Source organism: Myiozetetes cayanensis, unplaced genomic scaffold, assembly GCF_022539395.1.
Source record: "Myiozetetes cayanensis isolate MyiCay16 unplaced genomic scaffold, myiCay2020 scf48, whole genome shotgun sequence".
Classification (NCBI taxonomy): domain Eukaryota; kingdom Metazoa; phylum Chordata; class Aves; order Passeriformes; family Tyrannidae; genus Myiozetetes; species Myiozetetes cayanensis.
In genome coordinates, this window is record NW_026087720.1 from 498,019 (window position 1) to 509,781 (window position 11,763).

General features: G+C 67.1%; 1 protein-coding gene across 1 annotated transcript; it reads left to right on the forward strand.

Annotated features, from left to right (window-relative positions):
• Window positions 1-3,014: 3,014 nt before the first annotated feature.
• Window positions 3,015-4,691, forward strand: LOC126648298 (GPI-linked NAD(P)(+)--arginine ADP-ribosyltransferase 1-like). The gene is made up of 3 exons (XM_050331085.1): window positions 3,015-3,807; window positions 4,078-4,122; window positions 4,520-4,691. The coding sequence occupies exons 1-3, from the start codon at window positions 3,015-3,017 to the stop codon at window positions 4,603-4,605; spliced, it is 924 nt and encodes a 307-aa protein (XP_050187042.1). The 3' UTR covers window positions 4,606-4,691.
• The last annotated feature ends 7,072 nt before the right edge of the window (window positions 4,692-11,763 follow it).

Genomic DNA, 11,763 nt, shown 5'->3' on the forward strand with positions numbered 1-11,763 from the left:
GGTGTCCCCCCTGAGGGCCACGTACCAGACAGGCCCCGTAGCCGGGGGGCAGCTGGGGGGGGTCCCGCAGCAGGAGCCCCCCCAGGGCCACCACCCCCCCCAGAGTCTGCAGCAGCGCCGGGGCCAACGTGGGGGGGGCAGGGGGGGCCAGGAGCCCCACGACCACCCCACAGAGTGCCTGGGGACATGGGGGTCGGCGAGGGGTCATGGGGGTCAATGGCATCCCCAGAGACCCCAATCCCATGCCAAACTGCCCCAGTGCCTCCCAGTCCCCAGTGCCAGTTCCCTCCCCACTCCCAGTAGCCCCGCCCCAGTGTCCCCAGGGCCCCAGTGCCACAGTACCTGTCCTCACCAGTGCCCCCAGTGCCCCCACCAGTTCCCCTCCCAGTTCCCCTCCAGTGCCCCCAGTGCCCCCAACAGTTCAGCCCCCAGGCTCCCCGTACCAGTTGTCCCCACGCTGTTCCCAGTTCTTCCCCCAGTGCCCCCCAAACCAGCTGCCCACCTGCTACCCTCACACCAGTTCCCCAGTGACCCCAGCAATCCCAGTGCCCCCATACCAGTGTCCCCAGTGCCCCAGTTCCCCAGCACTCCCAGTGCCCCAGTACCAGTCCCCCAGTGTCCCCAGTGCCCTCGTACCAGTTCCCCAGTGCCCCGTACCAGTTCCCCCAATCCCCCCAGTTGCTCCCAGTGCCCCTGTACCAGTCCCCCCAGTTCCCCCAGCACTCCCAGTGCTCCCAGTACCAGTCCCCCCAGTTCTCCCAGCACTCCCAGTGCCCCGTGCCAGTCTCCCAGTGTCCCCAGTGCCCGTACCAGTTCCCCCAGCAGGAGCCCCTGGGGTTCTCAGGACCCCCAGGTCGAAGGCCCCGGGGGGCGGCTCCGGCTGCCCCATGACGGGGGGTCCCATGGGGGCGTCCGGGAGTCCCTGCAGGGTCCAGGGGGTCCCTGGGAGTTCTTGGGGGCCGGGGGTCCCTGGGGGTGTGGGGGCGGGGACCCAGGGGTGACACGTGGGTGCCCCTCCCACCCCCTGTGACAGGCACCGGCGGGACTGGGACAAAGGAGCCTTGTTGGGGGACTGGGAGGGACTGGGGGACTGGAGGGGGGACTGGGAGGGACTGGGAGCTGCTGGGGGGGCTCGGGGCATATACTGGGATTGACTGGGGGGCACTGGGAGAGACTGGGGGGAACTGGGAGATGCTGGAAGGCAACTGGGGGCTGCCAAGGGGGGAACTGGGAGGGACTGGGAGCTGCTGGGGGGTCCTGGGGTGTACACTGGGATTGACTGGGATGGACTGGGAGAGACTGGGGGGGTCCTGGGGTGTACACTGGGATGGACTGGGAGTGACTGGGAGCTGCTAGGGTGTACACTGGGATGGACTGGGAGTGACTGGGAGAGACTGGGGGGATCCTGGGGTGTACACTGGGATGGACTGGGAGTGACTGGGAGCTGCTAGGGTGTACACTGGGATGGACTGGGAGTGACTGGGAGAGACTGAGGGGGTCTTGGGGTGTACACTGGGATGGACTGGGAGAGACTGGGGGGGTCCTGGGGTGTACACTGGGATGGACTGGGAGAGACTGGGGGGGTCCTGGGGTGTACACTGGGATGGACTGGGAGTGACTGGCAGGCACAGGAAGGAGACTGGGAGACAACTGGGAGGGACCTGTGTCTTACTGGGGCAGGCGGGGGGGTGCTCTGGAGCTGTACTGGGAGGCACTGGGGAACAACTGGGATTGACTACAGAGCACTGGGAGGCACTGGGGTGACTGGAAGCTGCTGGGGGGGACACATACTGGGGTTGACTGGGTGGTAAGTGGAAGACACTGAGGGGGGACTGGGAGGCAACTGGGAGCTGCTGGGGGGGCTGGGGTGCATCCAGGGGCTCCCAGTCAGTCCCAGTTGTTCCCAGTCACCTTCTAGAGCCTCCCAGTTGCCTCTCGATTGCCCCCAAGTGACTCCCGGTGGTTCCCCGTCACGCCCTGATCACTCCCAGTCACTCCCAGTTGCTCCCAGTACTCCCCCAGTCACTCCCAGTGCTCCCCAGTCATTCCCAGTTGCTCCCCAGTTCCCCCCAGTTGCTCCCAACTGCGGCTGCTCAGCCGCTGGGGGGGGGACACCCTAAAAATACCCAGGGGAGGGGAAGGAAGGGGAGGGGCAGGAGGGGCTGGCTCGGGCCCGATCCCGGCTAAAAAGCCAGAGCAGCCACGTGTGCCCTCGGGGGGCGGGCAGGGGGCCTGGGGGCCTTGGGGGCTGGAGCAGGACCCTGACCCCACACCCACTACGGGGGGCAGGTACCCACGGGGTCGGGGTCATGGGGGCAGGGGGTCATGGGGGCTCTGGGGCTGTGTGGGAAGGGGATTGGGGGTCGAGGGGGCCGGGGGACAGCAGGGAGGGGACACTGGGGGGGACTTGAGCGCTGTGGGAATGGGACTGGGGTCCTGAGGGGGCTGGGGGAGCACTGGGGGACACGGGTAGGTGGGACTGGGATTGGGGTCATGGGGGCCGGGGTGACACCAGGGGAGGGACACAGCGGGTGGGAGCAGGATTGGGGTCATGGAGGGGCCAGGGGGACACCGGGGAGGGACACAAGGGGTGGGAGCAGGATTGGGGTCGACGGTGCTGGGGCGTGGTCAGGGGCTGAGCCCAGGGGGCAGGGAGGGACTCCGGGGTTTGGATTGGGGTCCCGGGGTCTGGGGTGTGCCTGGAGGAGCAGGAAGTGACCCCAGGACCAGCGGGGTTGGGGTCTCAGGACATGGAGGCGGGGGAGGAGAAGGAGCGGCCCCAGGACTGGGACGGGGGGTCCCAGGGTGTGACCGGGGGGTCTCCTGGCTGGAGGCACAGCCGGTGATCCCCCTTTCCCTCCGTGCTGACCCCACCCCTCCTCCCCAGCCCCTCACCGAGGACACAGCCCGGTCCCCCAGCGGCCCCGTGGTGTCCCCGCAGTGTCCCTGTGGCGTCCCCGCAGTGTTCCCGTGGTGTCCCCGCGGTGTCCCCGCGGTGTCCCCGCGTCCCCCCCATGTCTCTGCTGGCCCTGCTGCTGGCGCTGCCGGCGCTGACCGCGGCCCCCACGCTGTCGCCGTCGCCCGGCGCGGCCCTGCAGGAGGTGGCGCTGGACATGGCCCCGCTGGCCTTCGATGACCGGTACCGGGGCTGCGGCCCCGCCATGGCCGCGGCGCTGCCGGCGCTCAACCGCTCCGAGTTCCTGCTCAACGGGGACTTCGCGGCGGGCTGGGCGCTGGCCGCGGCCGAGTGGCGCGTCCGGGGGTCCCCGGCGCCCCCCAAGTCCCCTCTGCCCCCCGCGCAGGCCGTGGCCCTGCTGGCCTACACGGCTCCCGTGCCGCTGCACCGCGCCTTCAACGCGGCGTCGCGCGTGGCCGGGCGCTCCCCGCGCCACTACCGCGACGGGTTCCCCTTCAAGGCGCTGCATTTCCTGCTGAGCGCGGCGCTGGCCGCGCTGCGGGACGCGCAGGGCCGGCCGTGCCACCGCGTGTTCCGCGGCGTGCGCGGGGTGCGCTTCGCGGCGCGGCCCGGACGGAGCGTCCGCTTCGGCCACTTCGCGTCGGCGTCGCGGCGGAACCGCAGCTCGTGGGCGTTCGGCAGCGACACCGTGTTCCACGTGCGCACCTGCCACGGCGCCGCCGTCAGAGACTTCTCCTTCTTCCCCGACGAGGACGAGGTGCTGATCCCGCCCTTCGAGACCTTCGAGGTCACCCAGGTCGCCGAGGTCGCCGCGGGCGCCGGGGCCGGGGTGCGGATCTGGCTCCGCTCCACCGGCACCCTCAGCAACTACAACTGCGAGTGGCTGCGAGGTGAGGGCAGGGGGGCACCCACGGGGGGGCACAGGGGACAGGGACACCCACTGTGGGTACAGGGACAGGGACACCCACTGCTGGAGACACACACGGGGGGCACAGGGGACAGGGACACCCACTGTGGGGACAGGGGACAGGGACACCCGCTGTGGGCACGGGGATGGGGACACTCACTGTGGGTGTGGGGACAGGGGCTGGGGACACCCGCACCACTCAGGGGGGACAGGGACAGGGACCCCCCAGTCCAACCCCCCCTTCCCCCCACAGAGCAGCACTGCGGGGACAGGGACGGGCCGTGTGTGTTCGATGCAGGTGAGACGGGACCCCCTGCCCCCCCTCGGCTCCCGCTGTCCCCCAAAACCTCCTGATCCCCCCTGGGCCCCTCCAACTGTCCCCAGTCCCCCCTGTCCCTCTCCTCGGTTCCCCCCAGCTCCCCGTGACACCCCTGGAACCCCTGACCTCACAAGACCCCCTGGGACTTCCCTCCAACACCCCCAGCTCCTCCTGACCCCTTAACCCCCCGGCTTCCCCTGATACCCCAGCAACGCCCTGACCCTCCCCCAGCTCCCCTTGACCCTCCATTGCCCCCTGACCCCCCAGCTCCCCTTGACCCTCCATTGCCCCCCTGACCCCCCCAGCTCCCCTTGACCCTCCATTGCTCCCCTGACCTCCCCCAGGTCCCCCTGACCCCCCTCTTTGCCCCCTCCAGGCAGGAGCATCCTCGGGGACCCCCCTGCCCTCGGAGGGCTCCTCCTGGTCACCGCGGCCCTGGCAGTGGCCACCGGGACCCCCTGAGCCAGCAGGGGACAGCAAGGGGACAGGGACGGAGCCCCCGGTGCCAGCAGGGCAGTGGGACAGGACAGGTGACACGGGGACCCCCGTGCAGGAGGGACACCTGACGTGCCATGGCCGGGGGGGGGAAGGCGAACTTTTTTGGGTTGGTTTTGTGGATTTTTTTCCCCTTTCCAATAATTTTATTTTCCCTTCCCAATAATTAAACCGGTTTTGTCTCGACCCACGAGTTCTCATCTGGTGGGGGAGGAAGAGCAGGAGGAGGAGGAGGAGGAGGAGGAGGAGGGGGAGAGGGACCCCCAGGGCAGGGGGGTGAAACTGGGTGGCCTCGAAGGTCCCTTCCCACCCCAAAGCACCCCGGAATTCCAGGATTCCCTGCGGGCAGGGGTGGGCGCTGCAGCCCCGAGGAAGAGGAGGAGGAGGGAGATGAGGAGGGGGAGGGTGAGGAGGAGGGAGCTGAGGAGAAGGAAGAAGGTGAGGAGGAGGAGGAGGAAGGAGCCGCCGTCCTCCCCGACCCTCGGGGGGGTCAAGGGGCGCCGTGAGGTGGCAGCTGGCACAGCCCCGTGACCCCCGATCCCGATCCCGATCCCGACCCCGCTGGCGATGCCGATGGCGGCGGGATCAAAGCGGCCCCTCCCCACACCCGGACGAAGGGGGGGGGGACACAAAGCGCGACCTTCGGCCCCGGGAGCGCCCGAGAGGCCCGGGAGGGATCCCGGAGATGGAACGGGCTGGGGGGGAGCGCCGAACCCACCCCTGCCCCCCTGCAGGGCAGGGACCCCTCCCCTGCGCCGGCGGCTCCAGCAGGGCCGGGGCAGCCACGGGAATGTGGGAATCGCGTCCCCTCCAGGGTTCAGGCTGGAACGAAGGGATTTCAACCTGAATTAAGGGAATCAGACCCGAACTGAGGGATTTAGGGCCTGAACTGAGAGAGTCAGACCCGGCTTAAGGGATTTCAGCCGGAATTCAGGGATTTCCACGCGGATTAAGGGATTTAAACCTGGTCAGAGGGGGCTGAGTGGAACTGAGGGATTCCGACCTGGCTAGAGGGATTTGGATCTGGTTTAGGGGATTTCAACCTGAACTAAGGGAATCAGACCTGGGATGAGGGAATTAGACTTGATTTAGGAGAATTAGGCCTGGTTGAAGGGATTTGGTCCCGAGTTAAAGGATTTGGACCTGACTTAAGGGCTGTAGTCCCGAGTTAAGAGAATGAGATCTGAATTAAGGGATTTTAGACCCGGTTGAAGAGATTTAGACCTGATTTAAGGGATTTCAACCTGCACTAAGGGATTTTTTTTGCCCCAGTTTAAGGGAATTAAACCTGTTTTAAGGGAATTAAACTTGTTTTAAGGGATTTAGATCCGGTTTAAGAGAATCAGATCTGAATACAGGGATTTCAACCTTAATTGAAGGCTTTTGACCTGAATTAAGAGATTTTCATCTGAATGAAAGGAGTTAGGCCTAACTCAAAGGATTTCAACCTGGTTTAGGGGATTTCAACCTGAATTAAGGGATTTATGGCCCAGTTTAGGGTGTTTAGGCCTGAATGAAGGGATTTAGGCTTGAATGAAGAGATTTAGGCCTGAATTAAGGGATTTTCACCTGAATTAAGGGATTTTTCACCTAGTTTAAGGGACTTCAGCCTGGTTTAAGGAATACAGACCTGTGTGCAGGGAATTAGACCTCTTTTATAGGATTTCCACATGAACTAAGGGATTTCGGTCTGATTTAGGGGAATTAGACCTGTCTTATAGGATTTTGACCTGAATTAAGGGATTTCAGTCTGATTTAGGGGAATTAGACCTGGCTTATAGGATTTTGACCTGAATTAAGGGATTTCAGTCTGATTTAGGGGAATTAGACCTGGCTTAAAGGATTTCCACATGAACTAAGGGATTTCAGTCTGATTTAGGGGAATTAGACCTGGCTTATAGGATTTCCACATGAACTAAGGGATTTCAGTCTGATTTAGGGGAATTAGACCTGGCTTAAGGCCTGTGCCACGTCAGGAGCTGGAGCTGGGTGTGTCACCAGGAAGTGCAGGGTTAATTGCTCCTAATTAGCCCTGGATCGATGGGCTATCTGGGGAGACATCGGCCCAGGTGCCACCCCTGACCCCGCTCACCCCGCCCGGGGCATCCCCGAGGGCCTGGCAGTGCCACCCTGGCACCAGCACGGGGCAAAATCCACGGCCCTGTGGGGTCTGAACCCTGGGAGAGCAGCACCGGGGTGGGATCAGCCACAGCTCGGCCGAGGGACAGGGACAGGGACAGGGGGCACGGCCAGGGGTGGGTGGGACACCTCGAGACACCCCATGCTGTGCCCCCCACCCTGCTGTCAGACCCTGGTGTGGGACACGGGGCCTTCCAGGGCTGTCCCAGGACACCCCATACTGTGCCCCCACCCTGCTGTGGGTGCTGAGGGACCCTGGTGTGGGACACGGGGCCTTCCAGGGCTGTCCCAGGACACCCCATGCTGTGCCCCCACCCTGCTGTGGGTGCTGAGGGACCCTGGTGTGGGACATGGGGCCTTCCAGGGCTGTCCCAGGGCCCCCCACCCCGCTGTGGGTGCTGAGGGACCCTGGTGTGGGACACGGGGCCTTCCAGGGCTGTCCCGGGTGGTCCGTGCGACACGGGGGGAGCAGGGACAGCCCAGCACCCACGGGAGACCCCAATGCCAGGGAGGACCCCACACCCAGGGGGGGGACCAGAGACCCTTGGTGTGAGCTGAGCACCCAAAGAGGAGCTCAGCACCCAAAGGTGACCCCAGGACCCACAGGTGAGCCCAGGACCCACAGGTGGGCCCAGCACCTGGGTCTGGGTGCTTGGGCATCATCCAGGGACCAGAGGGTGAGCCCAGCACCCAGGTGTGAGCTCAGTACCCCCAGGTATGAGCCCAGCACCCAGGTATGAGCCCAGCACCCAGGTGTGAGCCCAGCACCCAGGTATGAGCCCAACACCCCCAGGTATGAGCCCAACACCGAGAGCTGAGCCCAGCACCCCCAGGTATGAGCCCAGCACCCAGGTGTGAGCCCAGCACCCAGGTGTGAGCCCAGCACCCAAGTGTGAGCCCAGCACCCAGGTATGAGCCCAGCACCCCCGGGTGTGAGCCCAGCACCCCCAGGTATGAGTCCAGCACCCGGGTGTGAGCCCAGCACCCACAGGTATGAGCCCAGCACCCAGAGGTGAGCCCAGCACCCCCAGGTATGAGCCCAGCACCCAGGTGTGAACCCAGCACCCAGGTATGAGCCCAACACCCAGGTATGAGCCCAGCACCCAGGTGTGAGCCCAGCACCCAGGTATCACCCAGAGGTGAGCCCAGCACCCCCAGGTATGAGCCCAGCACCCGCAGGTATGAGCCCAGCACCCAGGTATGAGCCCAGCACCCAGCGGTGAGCCCAGCACCTCCAGGCATGAGCCCAGCACCCCCAGGTATGAGCCCAGCACCCAGGTGTGAGCCCAGCACCCCCAGGTGTGAGCCCAACACCCAGGTGTGAGCCCAGCACCCAGGTGTGAGCCCAGTACCCAGAGGTGAGCCCAGCACCCCTAGGTGTGAGCCCAGCACCCCAGGTATGAGCCCAGCACCCAGAGGTGAGCCCAACACCCAGGTGTGAGCCCAGCACCCAGGTGTGAGCCCAGCACCCAGGTATGAGTCCAGCACCCCCAGGTGTGAGCCCAGCACCCAGATGTGAGCCCAGCACCCAGGTGTGAGCTCGGCACCTCCAGGTGTGAGCCCAGCACCCAGGTGTGAGCCCAGCACCCAGGTGTGAGCTCAGCACCTCCAGGTATGAGCCCAGCACCCAGGTGTGAGCTCAGCACCTAAAGGAGAACCCAGTACCTGTTCTTGGTGCTGGGCATCATCCAGGGACCAGGGGGCCAGTCCTGCACCCAGGGCTGAGCTGAGCACCAGGAGGGACCCCAATACCCTGGGGGACCAGGACCCCCCCGGGGGACCCCCAGCCCTGCAGGAGCCAAGCGCCCGAGCCGGGAGCCGGAGCTGCCCGAGGTGGCCGCGGGTGTCCCCGGCCCCGCGCCGTGTGGAAAGGGGTGGGGGCAAACTGCGGCTTGGCAGCACGGCACGGAGCGCGGAGCGGGCTGGTTTAGCACGGCACGGAACACGGAGCCGGCTGGTTTAGCACGGCACGGAACGCGGAGCCGGCTGGTTTAGCACGGCCCGGAGCGGGCTCAGCACGGCACGGAACGCGGAGCTCAGCACGTGGCACAGGCCGTGGCGCGGCGTGGTGGGGCACGGGGGGTCCCTGACGCCACAGGGTGCCCGGTACTGCGACATCTGGGCCATGTGTGCCGTGCCGTGTGTCCCCATGCAGTGTCCCCATGCAGTGTCCCCATACAGTGTGTCCCCATGCAGTGTCCCCCCGTGCCACACGTATGTCCCTGTGCCCCGTGTGCTCCTCCCCGGCACTGATGCCCCCGTGCCTGTCGTGCCAGGGTGGCTCCGGTGGGGGACACGGGGCCTTCCCAGTGGTGTCCCCTGCCCTGGGGAGAGTGTGGGGGCAGCTCAGCACCCCCAGGCGAGCCCAGCACCCAAAGGGGAGAGTTCAGCACCTGGGCTTGGTCCTTGGGCATCATCCAGGGACTGGAGGGGCAAATCCAACACCCAGGACTGAGTGGAGCCCCTTGCCATGAGCTGGGCACCCACAGGTGATCCCAGCACCCACAGGTGATCCCAGCACCCACAGGTGAGCTCAGCACCCACAGGTGAGCTCAGCACCCACAGGTGAGCTCAGCACCCAGGACCGAGTGGAGAGCCCGGGTTGATTTAGGAACCCACGGGCAAACTGGGCCCCTGGGGGTGACCCTGTCCCCCCAAGCAGTGCTGCAGGTGCCCAAGGTGCCCGGGCAGACCCCGAGGCCCCCGAGCACCCCCTGGGCACTCTCAGCCCCCGGGCGATGCTCACACCGGGAAGCACCTTGGCACAACCCGGGGTTTCGGTGCCATCCCCGGGTCCAGGGGTGCCCCAGCGCCCACCCGGGGGTGCCCCCCTGCCTTGGGTGCCCAGCCCGAGGGGTGCCAGGCCGGGGCTGCCGGGCGCAGGCGTGAGCCTAAGGAATGGTTAACCCGGGCCAATCTCAGCCCGGGCCAATCACCGCCTGGGCCCCGGGCGGGTTTAACAGCCCCGGTGCCCCGCGGTGCCCCAGGACGGCCCGGGGCACCCCGAATGGCAGCGGCGCTGCCCACCCTGCCCGCCATGGCCGCGGCGTGGCTGCTGCTGGCAGTGCCCCTGCTGCTGGCGCTGCCCCCGGCGCTGCCCCCGGCGCTGGCTCTGCCCGCGGGGGCGCGGGGCGCGGGGACCCCCGCGGGGGCCGGGCTGGCCCTGGAGGCCGTGGCGGCGTCGGGCGAGGGGCGGGTGCCCCGCGGGGCGCTCGGGGCCCTCGTGGCGAGGGTGTCCGGCCGTGCGCAGTGCCCGGGAGAGCCGTGCGGAGCGGTGAGAGCGGGGCAAAGTCCGCCGTGCGGGGAGCCGTGTGCGCAGGGAGGGTGGCACTGCCGGGGTGGCACTGCCGGGGTGGCACTGCCGAGGGTGGCACTGCCCGGGGTGGCACTGCCCGGGGTGGCACTGCCGGGGTGGCACTGCCGAGCGGGTGGCACTGCCGAGCGGGTGGCACTGCCCAGGGTGGCACTGCCGAGCGGGTGGCACTGCCGAGCGGGTGGCACTGCCGGGGCGGCACTGCCGAGCGGGTAGCACTGCCCAGGGTGGCACTGCCCAGGGTGGCACTGCCGAGTGGGGCCGCTGCGGGGGCTGCAGGGCCACGGGGCGGCTGCTGCCGTGCCGTGCCGTGCCGTGTGTGCCCCCGGGCCGTGTGTGCTGCTGTGGCACACGTGCCGTGCCGTGCCAAGCCATTTGTGCCATGGCATGACGTGCCACATGTTCTGTGTGCTCTGTGCCATGTGCCCTGTGAGTGCTGTGTGTGCCCTGTGCGTGCCGTGTGTGCCAGGCTATGCCATGTGTGCCAAGTGTGCCAGGCTATGCCATGTGTGCCAGGCTCTGCCATGCCATGTGTGCCATTCCATGCCGTGCCTTGTGCCCTGTGTGTGCTGTGCCGTGTGTGTGCCATGACAGGATGTGTGCGGCCAGGCCGTGCCACCCCTGCCGTGTGTCCCGTGCCATGGGGTACCCCTGGACCCCCTTGTTTTGTGACACTCTGACCCACATCCCCCCCTCCCATTGCACCTTGACCCCCCCTTCACATCCTGACCCCCATCACCCCAACCCCCGTCACCTCAGCCTCCCTGTCCCCCTGTGCCCCCATGACTCCCTCATCCCCCATCCCCCACGCGGCCCCCATGACCCCTTTTGGCCCCCGTGACCCCCTTTGGCCCCCTGTGCCCCCAGTCCCCCTGTATCCTCTGTTCCCCCGATCCCATCCTCCTACCTGCCCCCCGTGCCCTGTGCCCCCTGACCCCGTGTCCCCCCGCAGTGCCCCTCGGTGCCCACCGTGCTGGCCCTGGCTGGGCATTCCCCCGGTGCCACCGCGGGGCTGGAGGCGCCCGAGCTGGCCTGGCTGGGGGCGGCCCTGCTGGCCACGCTGAGGGACCCCCCGGGCGCCTGCGGGGACCCCGACGGAGACCCCGACATGGACCCCGGCCCCGAGGCCACCGCGGGACCCTGGGCCACCCGTGTGCGTGCCCTGCACCGGCAATTCACCGCCGGCGGTGGCACTGGCACTGTCACCGGCAATGGCACTGTCACCGGCAATGGCACTGTCACCGGCGGTGGCACTGTCACTATCACCGGCGGTGGCACTGTCACTGTCACCGGCAATGGCACTGTCGCCGGTGGTGGCACTGTCACTGTCACCAGCAGTGGCACTGTCACCGGTGGTGGCACTGTCACCGGCGGTGGCACTGTCACTGTCACCAGCAGTGGCACTGTCACTGTCACCAGCAGTGGCACTGTCACCGCCCGCAGTGGCCCCGGGCTGCGGGAGGTGGCCGAGCTGCTGGCGGCCATCGAGCCCAACTACCGCGGGGACAACTGCCACCAGGTGAGGGGACACAGGGACGGGGGGGATATTGTGTGGGAGCGAGGGGGAGATATGGGGGAGAGGGCCGGGGGGGACACAGGGACACGGGGGATGTGGGGACACAGGAGGGACAGAGGACACGGGAACAGGGCGAGGCACGGGGGGATCGGGGGAT